This window comes from Erithacus rubecula, assembly GCF_903797595.1.
Source record: "Erithacus rubecula genome assembly, chromosome: 1".
Lineage (NCBI taxonomy): Eukaryota > Metazoa > Chordata > Aves > Passeriformes > Muscicapidae > Erithacus > Erithacus rubecula.
In genome coordinates this window covers 19,986,374-20,006,565 of record NC_136658.1, presented here as the reverse complement: position 1 = coordinate 20,006,565, position 20,192 = coordinate 19,986,374, and the positions used below count along the sequence as shown (strand labels likewise).

Below are 20,192 nucleotides of genomic sequence, written 5' to 3'. Positions count from 1 at the left end.
TTGTTTAAGTGACAGAATTTAATGAAGTTCTTAAGAGTAGTCACTTTGTGGCAATTTACTGTTTCTTAGTAGAATTAAATACGTGACTCTTTGACCTGTTTTGAACAGAGGATCTGTTGGTGATAACACAGTTTTTGGAATTAAAATGCTTATTTATGTTGTACAGCATGAGGTTAGTCTGCACTCTTTTCATGTCCTTAAGGAATACTACTACCTGAATTTCCTAGGATCCAGTTGATGATAAAGGTACTGGATAAAATTTAGAGAGGGAACTTAGGCACATGTTCTCTGTATGGAATCCAATATGAGGATAGCAGCTTTCTGGAACAGTGCTGGTTGACTCAGAGTCATTGTGTATTTATTTTCTGTCACAATTCATAGAAGGAAGAGAAAGATAGTTCTTTTCCTTCTGCTCTTTCATCCATTCTGTATGCTTTTCCATGGCTCATCAATGAGCTGCCTGTGGCTGGTGGGCATGATTACAGAACTTTGCTAGTCCTTACCTATCCTCCCTCACTTTCTGTGCATGTTTTGTCCTTTTGACTTTCCTTATTGGTTTTGATTCCTTTAATTGTCTTGATTTGTTTAAAACTTGTCTGCCCAGATTTCTAAACAAGTATGCAATTATAAGGGCATGATTTTAAAAAGGAAGTCAGACTAGAACATCAAAATAGATCTTTTCAGCTTGTGAAACCTATACCTCTAATTAACAAACTCCAAATTGGCACTAATGCCCAGAGTTAATTTAAGCCTATGAAAACTAAGACCCATCTTCATCACCCACACGGAACTCATGATGTCTCTTTACTCTCCTGAAGACTCCAGGGAAACAGATAATTTCACTGTAACTGAGATCCTGGTATTAGTACATCACAAGAATGTTGCCAGACCCTTTCCCTAAGAGGTTGTGCCACAGGCACAGATTCTGTTGGCTTCTGTAGTAATCTGTAAGGAAAAGACAATGAGAACCAAAAGCCCAGGAGATGTTTTAATGACTTAAAGTCATTGAATGGGTGTATATTTGGAAATAGATATAGGCTGTGTACTGTGCTTCTGGTAGGGAACACTGCAAAGAACATTGCTGCCTGTGGAACTGGCTGAACATAGTGTGATTTTTCAGGCTTAAAACCCAGGAAAGTGCATTCCAGAGATTCAGTCTAGTTTGACAAGTTACAGGATACTGCCATGAAATCCAGGTACAGATCAATAAGGATGTACCTACAAAAGAATTTAAAATATTGTGAATGCTGTTATGTGCTATTCAGTATCCTTTTGAAGCTGAATATCCAATTTTTCTCAATTTCCACCTTCTAAACCAAGTAGCACAATGGAAAACATTTCTTTGATGAATGCTAATGGTATCTGTTTAGTGTCCTTGCTTTCCTAAATGCAACAATATTTCTTAATTGTTCTTGTTCTGTAAGTTTGGCTCTAGTTCCAGGGAGAAATACAACCCATGCTAAAGCCCAAAGAGTTCAACTTTTTTTCTGTCTTCTTTCCCTTCCAGGAGATGGTTTCAGAGTTGTGTTCAGGCCCTTGCATAGCAATGGAGATTAGACAATTCGATCCTTCAAAAGTGTTCAGAGACTTCTGTGGTCCTTCTGACCCTGTAAGTACTTTTTTGAGTGATAAAGCTTAAAAAATTCATGTGCTAAGTGAATTAAAATGTCAAAGTGTGCTATGCCTGCCACATGCCTGCTGCATTCATTAGAAACATATCAGTATTACCTTATTACTGAGGTCTGACTCTAGCCTTGGTGGACCAATTTGCAAATCCTTTAGCAACCCTTCTGATATTACCTAAACCAGATGATAAAATACTGATAAAATACATTTATGTGAAAGGAAAGATATCTAGGCAAAATTCTCTGTTAAAGATTCACAAATATAGTAATACAAGTCTTCAGAGCCCTGGAAGTGTTAACTGTTCATTAACAGTTATTGCTTGTGGGTGCCAGTGTAATCAAATGTTAATTCATTGCAGCCTGTGACATCCTCTTAGGATGAAACTGAAAAAAGAATAGGTTCCTTTGATTTGCAGAAGGAAACAAACAAAAAAGGGTGGCAAAGTTCTCATACCTGAGAACTCATACTTCTCTGTTTACTTTTGAGCTTTTATTTTTCATTTCCTGAGGTGGGTAATTACATATGTGTGATACTGTGTGCAATTTGAAGACTGGCATAAGTGCTATCTCAGAAAGTTTGCAAAGGTTTTTTGAAAGGTTTTTGTTAAACAGAGAAGGCTGCTCCACTGACAAGAACAATGAGGTGAAATATCAAGATGCAGGCATTGAAGTCAGGGTTTGTAGGTTTTCCTTGTTAGAATATAATGTTTTAGTTGCAGCCTTGAGGGAAATTCACCAGTCTTCATGGAAAAGAGTCACACAGATTAATGTTTGAAGAAGAGAGCAAGTTATTCAAGATATATTTTTCTTCAGATCCAGAGTTTCCATTATAGAAAGCACAGATTAAGGGCATTATCCAAACCTTTAATGCCTCTTCTATTTGGTAACATGCAAAATTTTCTTTACAGGGCTAGCATCTTGTAAACAGAGCATAAGCAATTTATCTTACTTAGTTTTGACTGCAGGATGGTGTATCAGTAGTAATGAACACAATATAGTGGTTTCAGTTTTGTTTCAAATTCAGTGTTTAAGGTTTCTGGTCTTTAAAACACTCAAATATGTAGTAATTTTATTTGGGCTTATTACATCATTTTCATGTGTCTGCTTGTTTAATACCTGATATATTAAAATCAACCTATGCTTGCAACCATCACTTTTGCTTATGAAAGACAACTGTTCCCATATAAGGGGAATTTCATTGGTGATCCTTACTCACATGATAAACTGTCATAACTATTATGCTTTGTGTAAGCAGCTGTCAATGAGCTGAGGGATGTATAAACTGGTGGCTTTTCTGGGTAACAGAAGAAAACCACAAAGGAGGGAACTAATTTCCTGTCTGACAGATCTCTTGCTCCTCAGTGACCTGGAGATGCTGTTTGTGTTTCCCTGGTAATGGTTAGCTGTCTGAGTTGGGAAGTGAAAAGGAGTACCTGCCTGCTTCTAGTGGAAGCAGAGGCTGTAAGTTGTGGACACTGACTTCAGAGCAGCTCCACTAATGGTATGTTTGGAAGACAGGCAATTGTGTTATATTTCTGTGCACTGTTTTCTGTAAAAAATGCAAATTAATTGATTCTCCAAGCATGTAAAGCCTATATACAGTAACTGCAGCTGTTCTCAAGACTAATCATTGCCTGAAATTAGTCTGTCTCTTTGTATTACTTGTAGCTCATCCTTGAGGATAAAGGGGCTAAGATATCTTGGCTTTTGTTATTCCCAATTGGAATTGTCAGAGAAGCTTGCACCTTCACTTTGTGGTTGCAATATTTGAAATAGGAGTAGCAGAAACCATAACAAGAGTTTCATTACCTAAAGAGTTTATATGCAGACCATGAAGATAACTTGTGCTTGATATTCTAGTGGTTAAGGAATATCTAAGCGTCATGCAAATAGTGCATTATCGTTGAGAGATCTGGATCTCCTTATAAATTGTCTGTTTACTTATGCTAGATCCTGATGTGTTCAGTCTGTTCATAAACACAGGAGAAGACGAAGTTCACCACAAAAATGGACCCATTTGGGTCACATTGGCACCCTATCTGCCATTGAAATCACTGTCATTGCTTCCAAGGCAAAGTGCTGTTTGAAGTGAGTAAAGGTGTTGGAATTTGACTTATATAATGGATCTTTCCCAATCACCTGTGCTGTTAATTATATTTTAAATACATAACAAATGTAATAATTACTTTGTGGCATGTCAGATACCTAAACTGGGTGTGAATATTAGCAGCCCTTTCATTCTGTTCTTGGTTTTGCAGGGATGTTTAGGGCTGAAAATAGAATTAGAATTTTTCTATTTTGAGGATTAGACTTTAATAAGATAACAATTTATAGCAAGTGTGTAATGCTAAAAATTAAATGGAACTTTGGGCTGTCGTCTATAAGTGGGTAATTTTTTGTTAGCACTTCAGGTCAGTAAAGCTCTCTGCCCAAAATACCCTTCATTATAAACCAACTCATAAATACTTTATTGAAACTTCCTCTGTCATAGTAGGGAAGACAATTAAACAAAAGCCTGGTTTGAATCTCTTCTCATTTAGGAAGAGCCCTATCAGATCTGGAAAGCCAGCAGTGGGATAAAGATAAAGATACTTTTCTGGAAGGAGCTGTGCTGAATTTGTTCATTCCCAAAATTATTGCGGTCTGATTGAAGGGCTCAGTGTGGCGGATTTCTGGCTTATGGAACACTTATCCCCAGTAGGTAGTACATGCAGTAGGACATATGTCTTTCTGCAGGTCTTGCTATTCCTTGCATCTTTCTTGTACACTGGCACTTTTCTACTCAGTGTCTGGCTGGCTCACTGTATTCTTGGTGAGCTGTCAGCCTCTTCCATCACACTTGGCTTCACCTCCTGGAGTGCAGCTCATTCTTTTGTGTCCTTAGTGGTCTCACCTCAGGCCTTTCTGTACTCCAGTTGTGATGCTTGTTCTTGTCTTCCAGTTGCAGTGTCTAGCCAAGTCCCAGACTACTTGTATGCCTTGCTCTTGGTGTCCCTCTGGGCCTCTTCCTCTCTGTCCTGGTTTGCCTCTGAGGCTAATATGTGGGCCTTGGAAGTGAAAGGTTCTCTCCACATCTACTGTAATAAACAGCTATTTACTCTTTACTTATTTTTGCAGCACCTCTATAAAAGGCCAGCAGTCATACTGATGCCCATCTTGAAAATGTTTCTTTGCAGTGTTAAAAAGGTCTCTGAATGTCACACAAGATTGCAACATTTCAGGGAGGCATCCTCAGGCTCTGCTAAGCACACAAAACAATAAGGTTTGAAATGGTGACATCTGACATATGAACAGCTGAAAACTTTTGTCCAGATATTAAAATTACAAATAAGAATGGGTTTTCTGAAATGACTTCTGGTCCCACTGGTTTTTCTGGTGTGTCTGGATCATTTAAGCCCTTTTTAAAAATATGCTATCAAATCTTGCTATGCAGATTGTTAAATTGCACTTTTTTTGCTGGGTGCTATTTTACTCTATTTCTACTGGTGCAGTTGAAAAGAAAGAGGAAAAAAAAGGAAAGGAAAAAAGACAAAAAATTGAAAGGAAAAAATTGCACCTATGGCAAAGAGGTAACTGTTCCAGAAAGCTAGGAAGAGGACTTAAAAAGTTAACTAAATCTAATTCTTACAGAGCATGACTCTTTTGAACTTTCAGTACACACTATTACTTGGAAGTAAAAGTTACTAACTGCAACCAAAATCTGACAGAAATGAAGATGTGCTTGTCCTTCATTGTAAAGAAATGAAAAGGCTTGAAGGGCTAGGGATAAATGCAGCACAGTGTGTATTATCAAGAAAGCTGTCTTGTTTAAATAAGTTCAGAAAGGAAGAAAATGAAAGCAACCTATTCTGCACAGATTTGGCTTTCTTTATCAGGGAAAAGGATGTAAAATCTGTAATGGAAAACCTTGGAACAGGGAATCCTGTCACTGCTTGAGTTTGCTGGCATTGATATTTCATTTCACTAATGTTTTTATTGGGTTTTTTTTGTTGTTATTACTTAGGTCTGAAGCTACAGCTTTAGTTTCCACATCTTTGTGCAGCTTCTATGTTGAAATAAATGCTTGCTAACATTTTGTCATGGAGTTGTCAAGATGATTACTTAGTATTCATAAAACAGTTGAAAAATGCTGTACAAATTAGGGTGTTTTTTTGTTGTTGTTGTTGGTTGGTTGGTTTGGTTTGGTTTAGTTTGGTTTGGTTTTTTTGAACTTTGCTCATATGCACATTAAAAAGTTGGTTATAATACATGGTTCCAGGAGTCTATACATGAGCTACATATTCCTGGCTGACTTCATAACTTTTAGAAATCCCGAGAGCTTTTATTTGGAATTGGCTGTGCACTAAACATGACTCAAGTCCCTTCTGTTGTGAGATATTATTAAAGTGGTGAGATGTACTGCAATATTTCTGCATCCTGTGGCCTGAAAGGGATTTTCATAGGCTTGCTTTAAATCCTAACCTACTTTCTTTTTACACTGGGGATTTGCACTTCTAGGTGTAACAGTATATCAATTTTTTTGTGAGAAAGAGCTGAAAGGGAGATTAGATGGTTTAAAACAAAGCAGTGAACTGAAAGAGCTGGAGTCTGCTTTAGCTCCATTCCTGACCTCACTGTGTGACCTTGGGCAAAAAGTTCAATATCTTTCTGCCTCAGTTAATCACATTAGTTAAATGGGGATAACAGTATGAGCCAAAGAGCACTGTTGCTGTAAGATTTTTGTTTTTGTAGACTTCCTGTGAATCTCTAGCACTGAAAAATAGGTATATATGTGGCTTAAAATGTTCCTGTTGATTCCTAGAGCTACATTATCAACATGATATTTTCATATTGCATCATATAAAGAATAGTTCAATGGAAGATGTGTAAAGGAATATAAAGGCAATTTTTGAGCTTTCAAGTACTTGTTTTCTGGTAATACCTTTATAGATATTTCAGTGTGGATTCTCCCTATAGCCTAGTGAGTTCTGATAAAAGTGTTGACAATGAAGTACATAATGTCTTTCAAGAGAAGATATTTTTAATCTAATTCTTTAATGAAGAAGATTTTAATATAATTGATTATCTACTCTGATAGTCTGAGTCATGTAATAAAAATAAAAACTTTCAGATGCAGACTGTTATCAGCTAGAGTAGGAAGCAGACCAATCAATACCAGTTAAAATATCCTGCTGTCTAAGCCAGCAGTGGGAAAGACATGATTGTATTGCTTAGATGTTATTTGGGGTCAATCATCTGACTCTGTCCTTTCAGTTTTTAATTTCCACATTAGCCTCTGCAGGTCTAATGAAAAAGTATTCTAGACAGAGCCAAGGCCTCTTAGTTGGGAGGCAGGTTAGTTTTTGTCTGTGGAGGTGGATTATCGCCTCTAGTGCAGCCTCCTTTTTCTGAACTGGCACTGCTGATTCATAAAGCCCAAGGTATCTGTAGGTTCAGGACTTCTCCTGCCTTGTTCCATGTCACCTGTCTGTGCACAGGAAGGGGATCTAGAAGAAAGGAAATGCTAAGATAGCTGTGCTCTAATGACGACTGCAATGTGAGTGCAACTAGGAGTTGTCACCACTGTTCTAGACTGTCAGTATGTTTGTGTATGATTTGAAATTTACCTCCAACAGTATTACAGTTTCTTGTTAGAAGCAAGCCTGTGTCTCTGTGGATAAGAAACACACCTGTGGCAGTGAGTTGCTTTCCCTGGTTTAAAATACATGGAGTCTGCTCTGGCTGCACCAGGGACAAAACTGATAATTGTTTGTTCTTCCTCTCAAAGCTCTGTGTAGCCCTGGAAGCAGCTGAGAGTCAAAAATACAAGAAGTAATTTTTACAGGCATGAATTCAGTGTTCATAGTAAGTTCTCCTGGTGTCTTTTTTGCTTCTGAATAAGTACTGCAGAAGTCTGGCAGGCCTTGACATCGACCCTAACCCTGCTGCCCTGTTTGCTTTGATCACGTGTGTGTGCTTTGTAGTGGAGGAGCCTTTTGCTTGCAAGTGGCTTGCTTTAGATGTGGCTCCTTATTGCCACAAGGTTGCTGTCAAATGATGGCTGTTCAGTGTCATGTGAAGCTGGAGCTTGTAGGCTCACTTTGATTCTTGATGGCTTGATTAAAATTTGCTGTTATTAGTGGTGACTGACAGTCTGCATCAGGAGACTAAATATTGGCAGAGCCCTCAAGACCTAACTCTGCTTTAAATCCAGTGTGATTGAGGCATGTTGGCAAAGTTACAGTTGGAACAAACACGCTTTTATCTGCTGCTCCTTGTCTGCGGCTCCAGAGCTACTGAACTTAAATGTGTTATCAATGCAACTGTTGCTGCCTAAACACATCCTGGATGTGAGGTCGCTGGACTGGAGTTCAGTGGTCCCAAATTTGAGTAATTTGGTAAAATAGTTAATAAAAGGTGCTGCATTGTCTATTTACAGGCCTATTGCCACCACAGAGACATGATACTGGAGATTCTGCTGCTTTCATCCTCTGGGGAGAAGGTGCTTGTGCCTTCTAGGAGAGGACTGAAAGTATATTTGCATCTTGTTTCCAGTTGCTGCACTGCCTTTTCCTAATAATTAGTTGACTACCAAAGCACCTCTAGCCTATGTAGTAAGGGGTTTTTTGGAGTTTCCTCTGCTACCTGACACTATGGTATTTTAGTATCCCTTGAAGACAAGACATGTTTTTAACTGTAATTTCTGGAAATTTGTGGGAAGTTAGCAGTATTTTGTCAAATATTCTGTATTTGTCCTGGAAAGTAGCATTAGCTTCAGAAGCTTCAGGTTTCCCATCTGCGTTCCTGCCTTTCCTTTATGTCAATCTGTCTCTGATTTTGAAATGTTTCTTTCAGGATACCTCTCACTTGGTTCCAGGCTGGAATAACTTGCCCTATTTTAGCAATACAAGTGAGGCTTAACACGAGCCCAGAGATTAAAGGAAAGCAGGGCTGTGCCACAAAGCATTTACAGCGCTGGTAACTGATCTTCCTTGACTTGCTGAGCTACCATGGAGGCCTCCTAATTAGTGGCTAATGTACCAGGATAAACTGGAGCTGGATGTTTAGGCCTTTCCCTGCAAAGTGTCACAGGACTAGCTGTTTTGGTAAGGGTTTAAGCTGCACCTAGTGTATTTAATTTTTAAGAAAAGTCGACTTTTTTGATCAAGGCCTTGGTGCTGTTCAGCTGTGCAGACACATGAAGACATTTAATCTGATCTGAAATTACAAAGACTAATTGTATCTGTAGGTAGGTGGGAATGAAGACTGAAAGACTGGCTTAGAAATCATAAAGGCTCCCTTCACACTCAGACTGAGTGCATCCTAAAGTAGTAGGTGTGTGTTATTAAAGAAGTGGTTATTTTAAGCAGCTGTGATGAACACAAGATTCTTATAAATGCTGTGAGTTACATAAATTTGTCTATTCAGCCTTGAGGAGATGGGGTTTTTCTGACTGCGCAGAGTTTTGGTAATAACTGTCCATCTGCAGGTGTTGTTCTTCAAAATGAATGCTTCCACATCTTCCTGGTAATGTTCTCTCCAAGCTTTGAATAAATACCATGCTTCAGGGTGGTATTACAGATTTGGTATCTCATAGTGATGGCTCATATTTTATTTTTAAAAAGTGACCACACAAGATTTTAGAAGTGCTTGCCTAGTTTCTTTTGCCATTTGTTTGGTTTGTGTCTAAATAATACAAAATAAATACATTTCAAAAGATCATATATTTATTGTATTTCTACTAAGGTATCTTAGATGGATTAAAGGGAAAAGTTTTGGTTCCCACTAGTATAGAAAAATAGGTTGTTCTTGATTTGAAAGACAGGTGTCTGTTAAGGAAGGCAGGAGCTTCTCTTGAAGTGTAAAATGTAAACTCCTCCCTCCAAATTATTATCATTTTGAAATTAAGGAGCTCTCAGGCAAAGATACAGGAATACGAATAACAGTTATTTACTAGGAAAATTAAAATAAAAATACGGCAATACAAAAAACCAAAACACTGACAGAGTTGGAATACAACCTGACACCCTGTCAGTCAGGGTGTTGTAGCAGTCCCACTAAATGGTGGCTGCATCCTCCTGGAGTGACAGATATGGTCGTGTTGAAGCACATCTGTAGAAGGGTGTAGTTTTCTTCTGAAGGTCCAGTGATAATGAAGATGGGCCTCTGGAATCCAGTGGAAAAAGGCTGCTCTGATGTTCCAAATCTCAGATTTTAGCTAGGTGGGAAATGCTTGGCTCCTCTCCCTGGGTGGGGCATCTCCCAATGGAATGATGTAATTTTATCAGTCGTGCAGTGGGACTCAATGGCCCATTAACAGAAGATACCTTCCTGAACAGAGGATGGGTCATGGAAAAGATAAAAAAACCTGCCCCACCTCGTTTTAACAGCTGGCCCATTAACAGAAAATATCCCCCCAGAGCTATGAGGGATGGGTCATGGAAGAGATAAGAATCACTACTCCATCTGGTTTCCAGAGATGGTGATAGAATACATATTTCTGGTTACATCTTGCATTGCAACCCAAACAGGGAGGCTTCTAACGTAGCAGCTGATGGTGTGATACCAGCCTAGTACAGAGAAATATAAATGGAATTTTGCACTGTTAGGTTGATCAAAGGCAGTCTGCAGAGTTCTCTCCAGTGCTTCTTTCCCACAGCTGCACTGGATTACAATGTGATTTACCTGGCCTGTGAGAGGGTTTTAATACCACTTAAAAACAAGAGTATACCCCCTCATGACCACAGTCTTTGTCAGCCATACAAACAGCTGATCATCAGAATTTCAGGTTGTAGTGTTCTCACGCAGTCAGAGGATGTCTGTCTTTGTTGGTGATTCCCTTTATTTCAATTTCTTTAGTATTTTTATCTCCCTTCTTTTTCCTTCGAACTGTTGTATTTAAGGCTTTGCTGTAGCTGCTGAGATTTCCAAGAATAGATTAATTAATATATTCAGTCCATAAAAGCAAGGTAAGAGCCTTTCTGAGAATATGATGGTTCTGGGTTAATTTCAGTCTATGTGGTTGTTTTCTTCGCTTCCCTTGTGTTCTGTTTGGTTAAAGCAGACAGCAAATCACTCTTTTACCTTGAACAGCAATGTTTTTGAATATATAAAATACCAGAAAAGAGATATTCATAACAAAGAAATCCAAAAACTACTTATAGCTTCAGTTCTTCCTTGGAAAAGGGAGCAGTGTTTCCAAAAGATATAACAAGTTCTGAGGTCACGCTGTCTGGGAAAGAAAATGATACTATTACTGCACTAAACAACTATTTTCTCCTTTAGTTTCTTAGCATTCTGGTCACAGTGACCTTGTGTGTTTGTAGAGTCTTTGATTTGAATAGATTAGGAATGTTTGGTTACATGCTTGATTTGGGTTTTTGTCAACTGTAGATACTTTGTCCTTCACTAGAATTTGTCCCAGCCTCTGGCTGGAACATGTTGGTTATGCTGTGCTGTTGCAAATAGTTCAAGTTGTAAGGTAATGAAAGTGATATTTCATTTTTAAAAAATTAAGAAAATAATAAAGGTAGAATTTTTAAGAAAATCAAAGTAGAATGTTGTAGAACAGGCTGCAGGAGCTTTTTCTAGAGCTCTGTAAATGGCAGTAAGCAAGAGTCAACACACAAAGCTGCTTGATGAAATTGTACAATAAAGTTATAACCATGTAGAAAAATGGCAGTAGAACAATTAACTTCTCCACACAACCATGATGACATTGTGATCGTGAGTATACTGAAGTTGGCTGCAACTGTCCCAGAAGGTTTCATGTTTTTCAGTCAGCAGATTATGAATGGTTAGTCAATTCCTAGAAGTGCATGATTTGCTTTCTTCTCTTCATTATCCCAGAGGACTTCTTATTTAGGCTCTGCTTGGTCAATAAATTGGTAGTAGAGCTAGTAACATCCAAAGGAAAGGAGCTGCAGATCACAGTGTATCTTAGGTACTCTTGATGATAAACTGTTATATGAGAGAAGTCAGAGTTAGGGAGAAGATTATTCTTGGAGGTATTGAAAAACACCTGAAAGACAATGCAGTCATTGGTCACAGCCAGCACGACTTTGTGAGAGGAAAGTCCTACTTCTCAAACCTGATTTCCTTTTATGACTCACCCTGTTGATCAAGGGAAGCCAGTTGATGTAACCTTTTTTGATTTGGTTAAGGTTTTGGCACTGTCTCTCTCCTTGTGGACAAGGCGACCAGCATGTAGCTGTATAAACATGTCATGGGATGGATGGGCAGCTGGCTCACAGGTCAGGCACAAAAAGGTTACAGTGAGTGACATCAGAATGGTGGCCTGTCACTTATGAGGCTCTGCAGGGCTTCATCCTTGGCCCTCTGCTCTTCATTAATGGATGCGGGGCTGGAAGGGATACTGAACAAGTCTGCAGGTACTACTAAACTGGGATGAGCTGTTGACACCCTCAAAGGCAGAAGCCCCACAAAGAGACCTTGATAAATGAGAAGGCTAGGCAATCACCAACTGTATGAAGTTCAACAAAGGAAACTGCTGGATTCTGCACCTGGGATGGGGCAACCCTGGCTGCACAGACAGACTGGGGAATGAGATGCTGGAAAGCAGTGCCATGGAAAGGGATCTGGAGGTCCTGGTGGATGGAAAGTTGAAACTGAGCCAGCATTGCCCTGGAGCCAGGAGGGGCAAACCTGTCTCGGTGGGTGTCAGGCACAGCATCACAGCCAGGCAGGGGAGGGGATTGTCCTGCTCTGCTCTGAGCTGGGGCAGCCTCACCTCCAGTGCTGGGGCAGCTCTGGGGCCACAATAGAAGATGGAGAGGGGCCTTGAGGGGCCGTGTGAGGAGGAGCTGAGGGCACTTGGTCTGTTCAGCCTGGAGGAGGCTGAGGGGAGAGCTCAGTGCAGTTACAGCTTCTTGTGAGGGTGAGAGCAGGGGCAGGCACTGATCTCTGCACTGATCAGTGACAGGATTGGAGGGACTGGCCTGGAGTTGTGTCAGTGGACATTTAGGTTAAGTATTAGAAAAAGTTTCTTCGCACAGGGAGTGGCTGGGCACTGAAACAGGCTCCCCAGGGATATAGTCACAGCACCAAGCCTTGATTTACCAAAATAAGAGTATTGGTCTATTACCGATACTGAGCTCTGATGTATAAAAGACTCTCTAACAATTTCATGTTAGAAAGTGCATGTTTATTCAGCGCTGGGCAGCAGCGGTGAGGTAATCCTCTAATACGCACTGCAAAATCACAGGTGATCACAGAGTCTATTTATTGACAAAGGATTCAAACAAATATGTATTCATAATAACAGCCCCTCCCATCCTCCACTTCCTGTGGTAATTAGCTTCAATAGCTATTAAACATGCGTGATTTACTTCTTAAATTAAGTTTGGGGTCATTTTCATGGGGAGGGGTCTTAAAAGGAGGAAGTAAGGTGAGTCTAACTCACCCTAAACTCTTGACCTTTTCTATCAATGACAATACAAATGATTTCTGGGGATAGTCCAGTCTTTCAAAGAATGGGTTTCTAGTTGCATTGTCTGTTTCTTTGGGTCCCCTCACTAGTTTCGTCTTTTGCCATTGTAAGCGCAACTGAGCAAACATAAAATGACAGACAATCAATTATTTAAGTTTTAGATAATTACCTCCTTCTAACTTATTTTAATTATTTTCAGCAAGGTAACTAAAATCCTAATTTTCTAAGATTAGTGTTTCAGCCTGACAGAGTTCAAGAAGCGTTTGGGCAATGGTTTTGGACATGTGATGTGACTTGGAGTGTCCTATGCCAGGTTGGGACTTGGATTGACAATTCTTGTGGTACCCTTCCCAGACAGCTTATTCTGTGATTCTCTATCTGCAGTTACTTTCTGCTTGAACTACATTAATGAGGGCTTCAAAGTGCGTGAAAAGAAATACTGTGGCCTAAGCTTTCTCTTCTGTAACAAAAAGAAGTACTCTGGTTTCACATTTATAATGATGATGGGTATTGTTGTTGTTATTATTGTTATTATTCTTCCTTCTCTCATCAACTGCTCCCAGCCATAGCATAGTTGTGAGAAAAACTCCAGCAATAGTTTTCAGTATGTATTGCTGGTCTCATTGCCTAGGGACACTGTTAACTAAACAAAAGCATTTTAGAAGCTGGATATAAAATGATTAATTCAATTTCTGAGAACTTGCTGAATAATTCGGAGTGCTGCTTGCTGGTGTGTTTAATTCAGGCTGACATTCTCTGTTCTGCTGCAGGGCCACCTGAGTGGAATTTTTAACAGCTTCTTCGTGCATGGGACTTCACCTGTATATTCCTAATAAGTTTTTCCTTTCTCTGCTTCAACTGACTTCCCACATCAAGGGACTAGAATATGGTCAGGGTGGAAGATGGGTGGGCAGTAGTTCTTCATATTTGCATGGCAGCTCTCAAGTTCCCCTAGGTGACTGGTATGGTGTGAGTTCTTCTGTGACTCATCATCAGAGTGCTACCCAGGAATTACAAAGCATTGCATCAAGGAGAGAGAATAGTTGAGGAACTGACCTGATATTTTAAAGATCTGAGCTGAAAGTTAGACATTGAACTTGTGATTCTTATGAAATACGTATTTCTTTTGTGCCCCTGGAAAATTACTGTCTCACTGTCTTGGTTTCCCATTCCTGAAAATAGGGTCTATTCTGCTATTTTCTGTTCTTTATGTCTCTTCCTATAGGTTTTCCTGTAAGTTCTCCAGGCCAAGAACCATCTGTTAGTATGTATTGGCTAATACAGGTGGTCCTGAACAGAGCAGGGGCTTTTAAAACACAGTTGTAACATAAGTAATGGGTGATTCCTTCCATCAGAACAGAGCTGCTCACACCTGTGTGGGAAGATGGCAGTGCTGCTGCCTCCAAGGTTGCTCTGGAGAGGCTTCAGGGAAGGGGAAAGTCTCTCCCATGCTAAGAATCAAATGAGAAGGAATTTTATCTTTCAATCCATCTCCATCTTCTGTTGAAGTGGATGGTCCAAAACTGGTTCAGCTTGGGAAGTCTCAGTGGAATTTCAAAGCATTTTTTTCTGCTTTGCAAACTGTGAAGCTCCGATACCTGGACTTCTTCATAAATTTAGAATTTAATCTAAAAAAAAGTCAGAGGAAAAGATAATTTGTAATTATTCTGGTTCTTACTAGAGAAAAATCAGCCAAAATATCTGAAGATGAAAAGTAATGTCTTGCAACTTCATAGTGACTTTTACTGGAGGCTCTTTTACTAATCTGAATTAATAGGATTCCAAAATATTTATATATGTGTGTATATATATATATGTATATATATATATTTTTAAAATTTTGCAGCCTAGTGTGTTTTTATCCTTCTTTTACAGGTGAATTAATAAATGCATAATATTCTGGGTGCCTTGGAAGGCACTTGAAAAGCATCAATAGGACTACCTTTAAACTTAAAGCATCTAATAATGAAATTGACAGTTACACTGCATGTTCTGATGTTTTACAGCGTTAGATGGTTTTCAGTTGTTAAATGCTTCCTTTTTCCTGCTTGTCAAGTAATGTAAATATTCCTTATTGCATTTAGAAAATGGGACAAGATAATGAGACAAGCTGGATATTTTATCTTTATTCCTGTTTTGTGACCAGCTTGTATTTGGTATCTCAATTATCTTCAATGTTTCACCATCCAGTCTAATTTACACTTCACTTAAGCATTTGACTGCCCAAGTTCAGCATATTGACAATGGCACACAAACTTTCTGAGCAGGGCACTTATTAATATCACTTAAATATCAACCAGAAGCACCAAGACCAGTGAAAATACTATCGGGCTGGCAAATGTGCCACAGGTGCTGCCCACAGCAGAGAACCCCCAGAGAACTGGTGCAGAACCTTTTGGGCTGCCTTGGAGGAGGAGTGGTAAGGGAACGTGTGGGAGTGAAGCAGAGAGAAGCAAAGTGCCTGAGGGGATGGAGGGTGAGGAGGAGACAGTGTAACAACTTGTGCAGACTTGTGAGCTTCTGGAAAACTGCCAGCACTGGAGTGTGGAATATAATTTTAGGTCCATTAACAAAAATTCTAAAGATACAGGGCTTCAGACTGGTAGTTCAGAGATTGGCTGACTTTAAAATAAACAGAAAAGTAGATGGATTGTTGCTTACTCAGACAAAAGTAAGCTTACCTAATACAATAAACTGTGGTTTGAGAAGTTGCTGCTACTGTTGCAAAACTGTTTGATTTTGGAAGGAGTTGTGCCTCAGATGCACTTTTTATAGGCCTTGCAATTGGAAATTTGCCCGCTGTTGCCTGGATCAGATCAATTCATTTGCTGAACAAACCTTTACAGCCACACTCTTTCACATACAGAACTATGTGCACACAGACTTGGCTCAGTTAAAAGTATGAGAATCTTGTCAGAATAAACAATAAGGAATCTATTCTGCCATCAGCCAGGAGAAGACAACCTAGAAATCTAGGTGAAGCACACAGTGTTAAGGGGAGAGACAGGCTGAATTTTATAGACTTTGAATTCAGCTTTTCCAGGTTCTTTAGTTTGTCTTGTGATAAAGATTAAAATGTGAGGGGAGTTTAAGTGTGTGTGTTTAAAGGTGGTTGTTTTGGCTTGATTTTTTTTTTTTTTTTTTTTTTTTGGTGATACGTGCAAAGTACAAATGCACTTTCAGGTAACACTGACTCCCTTGAAGTCTGTGTATGACCTTTGATTCTGACCCTGTATATGTACATGTCATTGCTGCAGCTCATGTGGAACACAAAGAGAAAATGTGTCACTGTCAACAAGTGACTTCTGGATTGTGAAATACAAGGTGAAGGAAGCCCCTTACATGCTCTTTCAGACGGACCCAGTTTTGTGTTTAGAGGCTTTATGAAGTATCTTTCTACAGTCAGTCCCCAGGTTTCAAGGCAAAACTGTTCCTCAGTTAAAGGTTTTACAGTGGCAACAGCACCATCTTATGTAATTTTTCTCTGTAATAGAGACATAAAGGTTAGTGCTGCATTTAGAGGTGATGAACTGGACCTTGAATTGCTGGAGGGGTAGAAAATTGTTCTGCAGCAGCTGATGTTGATTTCCAAGCGACCTATTGCATGAAACTGAGCAACATAAGCCAGGGCAGAGCTGAGGTAACAAATTGGGAAGCACAGACGTCACAAGTGGTTGGCTAGAGTTTGAAGGGAGTATGAACTGCAAAGAAAACATGTGAAGCAAGCTAAGGCAAGCTAGCTCTTTTGGTATTGTGCACAAGGTCACCTGTGACCACAGATTGCACTTTGACACTTAAGCATTTGTCTTTGGATGAGAACTTTTGTGAAGAATCTCTTGGACTGATCTGAGCTTGTTCTCACAGGAACAGTAGTATTAAATGCTAAATATTAAATTAAGTTTCTAACTTCGATCAGCATTGCAGGGGGTGCTGGTTTAGTATCCTCTTTTGTATGACAAAGACTGTACTGCTTTTATTGTGTTACCTCTTGCTAATGGCTTGTAGGAATGAGTGTTTGTCCAGCTCTCTACTGCAACCATCAGTGTTTGATATGACTGGTGCTAAAATTCCTTGAAAATAAAAGTCACGTGAAGAGCTATGATGATGCATAGAGAGAGAGAGGCACTTATCCTTCCTTAGCTTCCATAACTGGTGTGCTGCAAATGTTGTTTTAGGTGGTTTTTATGCACTACAGAGGAAGCTCAGGTGCTTTGCTTGGATGAGGCAGTAGGTTTTCCAATACCTAAAGGTCAGCCAGACAAATTCCAAGGTGAGTGGTGGAATTTACATTATTTTATTTGTTCAAAGTTAATGTGTGTTTTGTTCTCTTGACAAGGGCATAGCTGGTCCTTAGAAGGAGAAAGGCACTTGCATGTTTGCCTGAGGCTAGCTCTGCCTTCTGGATTAGGTGACACCCTCAAGGGGAAAGAGGGACCACCTCATTCCTGACAGCAACAGAGCATAAAGAGCTGCAGAAGGGAAAAGCTTCATGAGCACAGGGTGGGGAAGGCAGAGGTGGTGATACCAAGTCAACACAAAGCCTTCAGAAAGTGATGAATGAGCAGCGCCAAGAAGACCAAGGAGCAGGCACACAGCCAGGGCTCAGCTAGAATAGGAAAACTGTTTTACTGAGAGTGTAGAGGAATCTGTGCAGTATGTTGCAGCCCAAGAGTTCCTCTAAATGCTGCTGATCTGAAAGCAAAACTGAAAGAAGGAACCTGCCCAGTGAGCACACTGTGGCTAGAGAGTGTTTGATCAAACTCTTACTTTTATTCTGCTTCAAGAGGGCTGGTAAATTTTCAAGGTTCCTTCATTCTAGTTCATGTTTAAGAAGAACAAAATTTCAAGCTGTAAAAGTTCCCTTTTGTACTTTTGATACATTCAGTGGCCTTTCTAAGTACCCAGTTAAATATTCAAGACAGTGCTTAAGAAAAGCTGACCAAATTTTCTTAAAATTTGCAGTTTCAGCTAAATTTTCATGAAATCTGCAGTTTTGGCTTGAATACATGTTACTATTCTATATAACTTCCATCCAGCCCATGCCTTTTGGAGGAAAGGCAGTTAATGAGCTTTGCTTCGGAATATGTTTATGATTTTTTTCAGTTTGATTTTGACATTTTATTGGCATTGGTGACACTTTTGTTTCCTTTCACTTGTGTAGAAATAGAAAAAGTTAGAAATGTGCTAAGTACTTCATGCAGGCAGTGTTGCATTAGACACAGTTACATGATAAAGAGAAACATGAAATATATGCATCTGTATCTTGCATGGGATAAGGATCTTCAAAGGGTTATCTGTAGATCAAACCTCAGCTGTGAGGGGTGATCAAATAACCTGCTGAATAAGACCAAAGAGGATGAAGCCTTTTGGTACAGCAGCCCTGGTTTCTGTTGCCATGGACAGTGTCTTCTTGTGTGAGGTGCCAGTTTTGTGTCATCCCTGTTTAGACATGCACACAAAGCTCCAGCACACACACATCAGTCTTCTCTCATGCATATGGTAGAGCTGTAACTGCTCTTAACTCCTCCATCATCCCACTCTCAACTCCTTTCCATTGCAAAACCATTGCACAAAACTATACTCCAGGAACTAGACTCAGCCAGAAGCTTAGGAAAAAGCTTTAAAAGGGGATGGGTGGGGCATGGGGAAACCAACTCAAAGCCCACTGTTTGTATCTCCCTGTTGTGAGAGAGGAAGCTCTATAAATAAAATGACTGGTGAGCGTCCTGTCATGGACCAGAAGAGTGTGTATTAATATTTGATATGAGCAATAAGTTCCATAATGAACTCTCTTTGTCCCTGAAACATTCCCAAGATTTCCAGCTATGTGTACACAAGGACACAGAATATGAACAGTACAGCTCTTTGTTATCTCCATCATTTACAGAGGTCTTGATTCTTCATGATTCCTCAGTAGTGTGATAAGAAATCAGTGGAATAGTAAAGCTTTGGAATTGGCAATTATTGTACTTTTTTTGGCTATGTAAATGTTTCATCCTGTTTGCTAATTAATTGCAAGAAAGGCTTATTTAGATTCTTATTAATTAGATGCTAAGAGTGTAAAGTGCTGAAGGACCTACCTTTGAGCATTTCTGATCCAGTGCAATCGTGGGCAGAACAGAATGCATCCCTCTTTGAGTTTCAGGAGGGCACTAGAATGTGTAACAACCTGCACTGAAAAGTGGAAGGCAGAACAGGAGATTGCACAGTGCAACAGCAGGAGCTTTTGCCCACATTAGTGAGCGAGAGAGAGTCCACAGGACGAAACATGACATCTTTTGTCATGAAGTTGTGAAGTGGGAATGATGGCTTAGGACAAATGGTAAGTCAAGCTACTCTTGAAAAACAGAGAGAAGAAAAAAATAAGAGGGTTTGATGAAGAAGATGAATCAAGGAAAACCTTGTGGAATTTTCATAAGAAGCAGCATTTCTGGGCCTGTTGGAGTACAGAACTTTGAGATTTTTTGATGAACAGGAAGTAAACAGGATATAAAATACCAGGCTTTAGCTTTTTAGACTTCATCTGCTTCTAAATTGTTTCCAAAGGTTTCACAGCCATGATAATTTCTCTGGTATTCCCAAACTTTCATTAAAATGATTGAAAGCTCTAGTGCTATTACCAACTTTCTGACAGCTAGTTGTTACTGCAATCAACAGTTGCTTCAAGGAAGGCTTGATTAAAGTGTCACTGGCAGTTATACTGGCATGTGACTTTTGTTTCTCCAGCAGACTTCCTTATCTCAAGCCTTTAATGAGGACCATGTAGAAAAGGGTTTTTTTCTCCTTGGGGCTTTTTTTTTTTTTCCAAAGTGAAACTCTTGAACTTTCCTCTGAAGCAAAATTCGTTTGATGTTGAGTGTGTCTTATTCAAATGTCCTTGATATTGTTATCAAAAGATCTTGTATAACCTGTGATGTACACACAGTAACAATGAGGAACTGAAACTTCTCCTCATAACATGTTTTGGTTATACACATTCCAAGTATTAAAGCAGTTTAATTGTCTTCCGGGTGGGTAACATCATAATAATTGTTAATTGTTATGACAGGAAGATATCTAGGACTTGCTGAGCTATAAGAAGTTCTTGCCCTTAAAGTCCAATTGTCTTAGTTTGGTAATGAGACATAAACAAGAGGTGA

At 39.5% G+C, this 20,192-nt stretch overlaps 1 protein-coding gene across 1 annotated transcript in view; it reads left to right on the top strand.

Moving 5' to 3' along the window:
* Nucleotides 1–20,192, top strand: part of NME7 (NME/NM23 family member 7) — an 86,488-nt gene that overhangs the window by 50,311 nt on the left and 15,985 nt on the right. Inside the window, exon 10 of the mRNA XM_079330348.1 lies at nt 1,508–1,609. Within this exon, the coding sequence (XP_079186474.1) occupies nt 1,508–1,609 (102 nt within the window). The remainder of the gene's footprint in view (nt 1–1,507; nt 1,610–20,192) is intronic.